At 43.6% G+C, this 3,529-nt stretch overlaps 2 protein-coding genes across 3 annotated transcripts in view; one reads left to right on the top strand and one right to left on the bottom strand.

Moving 5' to 3' along the window:
* Positions 1-3,529, bottom strand: part of LOC102431319 (carcinoembryonic antigen-related cell adhesion molecule 21) — an 18,681-nt gene that overhangs the window by 7,657 nt on the left and 7,495 nt on the right. The gene's annotated exons all lie outside the window — the stretch shown is intronic.
* LOC102430786 (heterogeneous nuclear ribonucleoproteins A2/B1-like) lies at positions 496-1,772 on the top strand. 2 transcript variants are annotated; one of them, XM_006102646.3, is made up of 2 exons: positions 496-1,268; positions 1,389-1,772. In XM_006102646.3, exons 1-2 carry the CDS (start codon positions 548-550, stop codon positions 1,571-1,573), a joined length of 906 nt encoding a protein of 301 aa, XP_006102708.1. In that variant the 5' UTR covers positions 496-547; the 3' UTR covers positions 1,574-1,772. The 2 variants fall into 2 exon arrangements, with proteins under 2 accessions (XP_006102708.1, XP_006102707.1); XM_006102645.3 differs by having other exon boundaries at positions 496-1,772.

The following is a 3,529-nucleotide window of genomic DNA, read 5'->3' as shown; positions in this document are numbered from 1 at the left end:
AGGCCAGGAGGGAGCACTGTCCCAAGGCTGTGCTGAGGGAGGGGGCCTCTGGGCTGTGGATCCAGCGCCACCCGACAGCTTTAGTCTCCAAGGGCGCGACCATTTCTCACCTGCCCTGCGCTCAGGCGGGGCCTGAACCCGGTTCCCAGCGAGCGGACTGCGCCGCCGCGAGCCTCCCGCAATTCACGGAGCCGGCTTACGCCCGGGACGCCCAGCGCTCCCCAGGGCGGGGAGGAGGGCGGAGTACACCTTCGGCTTAAGGAGGGCCTGGAGGGTTCCCGCCATTGGCGGCAGTTAGGGCGTTCACGCAGCGCCCTGACTGAGGGACGCGTCGGTGGGAGGGAAGGTTCTAGAAAAGTGGCGACCGCGGCTGGAGTGGCATTAGCAGCGGCGCCGGCTCAGCGTGCGGACGTGCCTCTCGCCTTGTTTCTCCAGCGGCGGCAGTTCTCACTACAGCGCCAGGATGAGTCGGGTTCGCATGCGACCGGGGAGATCTCTCTCATCCCGCTCCGCTGCGGGAAATCGGGCTGAAGCGACTGAGTCCGCGATGGAGAGAGAAAAGGAACAGTTCCGTAAACTCTTTATTGGTGGCTTGAGCTTTGGAACCACAGAAGAAAGTTTGAGGAACTACTATGAGCAATGGGGGAAACTTACAGACTGTGTGGTAATGAGAGATCCTGCAAGCAAAAGATCAAGAGGATTTGGTTTTGTAACTTTTTCATCCATGGCTGAGGTTGATGCCGCCATGGCTGCAAGACCTCATTCAATTGATGGAAGAGTGGTTGAGCCAAAACGTGCTGTTGCAAGAGAGGAATCGGGAAAGCCAGGGGCTCATGTAACGGTGAAGAAGCTGTTTGTTGGTGGAATTAAAGAAGATACTGAGGAACATCATCTTAGAGACTACTTTGAAGAATATGGAAAAATTGATACCATTGAGATCATTACTGATAGGCAGTCTGGAAAGAAGCGAGGCTTTGGATTTGTTACTTTTGATGACCATGACCCTGTGGATAAGATTGTGTTGCAGAAATACCATACCATCAATGGTCATAATGCAGAAGTAAGAAAGGCTTTGTCTAGACAAGAAATGCAGGAAGTTCAAAGTTCTACAAGTGGAAGAGGAGGCAGCTTTGGTTTTGGAGAACCTCGAGGTGGTGGTGGAAATTTTGGACCAGGACCAGGAAGTAACTTTAGAGGAGGATCTGATGGCTATGGAAGTGGTCGTGGATTTGGGGATGGCTATAATGGGTATGGAGGAGGGCCTGGAGGTGGCAATTTTGGAGGTAGCCCTGGTTATGGAGGAGGAAGAGGAAGATATGGTGGTGGAGGACCTGGATATGGCAACCAGGGTGGGGGCTACGGAGGTGGTTATGACAGCTATGGAGGAGGAAATTACGGAAGTGGAAATTACAATGATTTTGGAAATTATAACCAGCAACCATCTAACTATGGTCCAATGAAGAGTGGAGATTTTGGTGGTAGCAGGAACATGGGGGGACCATATGGTGGAGGAAACTATGGTCCTGGAGGAAGTGGAGGAAGTGGGGGCTATGGAGGGAGAAGCCGATATTGAGCTTCTTCCTATTTGCCATGGGCTTCACTGTATAAATAGGAGAGGATGAGAGCCCAGAGGTAACAGAACAGCTTCAGGTTATCAAATAACAATGTTAAGGAAACTTTTGTCTCAGTCATGCATAAGTATGCAGTGATATGGCAGAAGACACCAGAGCAGATGCAGAGAGCCATTTTGTGAATGGATTGGATTATTTAATAACATTACCTTACTGTGGAGGAAGGATTGTAAAAAAAATGCCTTTGAGACAGTTTCTTAGCTTTTTAATTGTTGTTTATTTCTAGTGGTCTTTGTAAGAGTGTAGAAGCATTCCTTCTTTGATAATGTTAAATTTGTAAGTTTCAGGTGACATGTGAAACCTTTTTTAAGATTTTTCTCAAAGTTTTGAAAAGCTATTAGCCAGCATCATGGTGTAATAAGACATAACGTTTTTCCTTTAAAAAAATTTAAGTGTGAGTGTAGAGTTAAGAAGCTGTTATACATTTATGATTTAATAAAATAATTCTAGAGGGGAAAAAATGTTGAATTTCATGCTAAAAAAAGAGCATTGCAGGAATTTTTAATTCATTACTTTGTTTTGAAGAAAAAGTTATCATATACTTCAGGAAGCTTATGGTGAACATGCTCCATCTCAAGATACTTGTGAATGCTGTTTTAAATGCTTTAAAAGTGATGATTTCGATGTGAAAGACAAAGAACGTCCAGGTCAACTGAAAAAGTTTGAAGACCAACAATTACAAGCATTATTGGATGAAGATGCATGTCAAACTCAAAAACAACTTGCAGAAAGATTAAACGTTGCTCAGCAAACAATTTCCGATTGTTTACAAGCAATGGGAAAGATTTTAAAGGAAGGAAAATAGGTGCCACATCAACTGAACAAAAGACAAATGGAAAACCGAAAAGTCATCAGTAAAATGTTGCTTCAACAGCAGGAAAGAAAGTCTTTTTTTTGCATCCAATTGTGACTGGCGATGAAAAGTGGATTTATTTTGAGAATCCCAAATGCACAAAATCATGGGTTGATCCAGGTCAACCATCAACATATACTGCAAGGCCAAATCGCTTCGGAAAGAAGACAACGTTCTGCATTTGGTGGGATCAGGAAGGTGTGGTGTATTATGAGCTTCTAAAACCAGGTGAAATCATTAATACTGGTCGCTACCAACAACAAACAACAATTTGATCCACACTTTGATCGTGAAATGACAAGAATGGGCCAGAAGACACGGCAAAATAATTTAGCTTCATGATAACATACCATCACACACTTCAAAACCAGTTAAAGACACATTAAAAGATCTTTCCTGGGAAGTATTAATCCACCCGCTGTATTCACCAGACCTTGCTCCTTCAGATTACCACTTGTTCTGATCGATGGCACACACACTTTCTGAGCAGCACTTCAAAACATACGAATAAGTGGAAAATTGGGTCTCTGAATGGTTTGCCTCAAAAAAGAGAAGTTCTATTGGGACGGTATCCACAAATTACCTGAAAAATGGGGGAAATGTGTAGCTAGTGATGGACATTACTTTGAATAAAGCACTTTTGATGTTTCTCTTGAAATTATCGTGTTTTCAAACAACAACAAAATCACAGACATTCCAAAAAACTGGGATCTTAAGCCAGCCAAAGGAATGACATTTCAATTTTTCATTTTTCATTATTATTTTGTTAGTTCTTTTTTTTTTTGCTTTTTTCTTTGTTTTCCTTTTTTTTTTTTTTTTGGTTTGGTGCTCTTTTTTTTTGCTTTTTTCTTTGTTCTCCATTTTTTGTTTGTTCCTTTATTTCCTACTTCTTTTCACATTATTTTTTCAACCACGTGAGCAGCAGACACGTGAGTGGCATGCTCTTGTCCAGGGAGCATCAGCCCCATGAGCAGCCTAAAACTGTCCAAGGAAAAGCAACCATGCGAGAGTCCGACCTGTCCAAGAAGCAGCAGCTGTGTGAGCG

Source organism: Myotis lucifugus, unplaced genomic scaffold (assembly GCF_000147115.1).
Source record: "Myotis lucifugus unplaced genomic scaffold, Myoluc2.0 scaffold_421, whole genome shotgun sequence".
Taxonomy (NCBI): Eukaryota; Metazoa; Chordata; class Mammalia; order Chiroptera; family Vespertilionidae; genus Myotis; species Myotis lucifugus.
The sequence above is the reverse complement of the archived record's forward strand: the minus strand, read 5'-3'. Positions and strand labels throughout refer to the sequence as shown.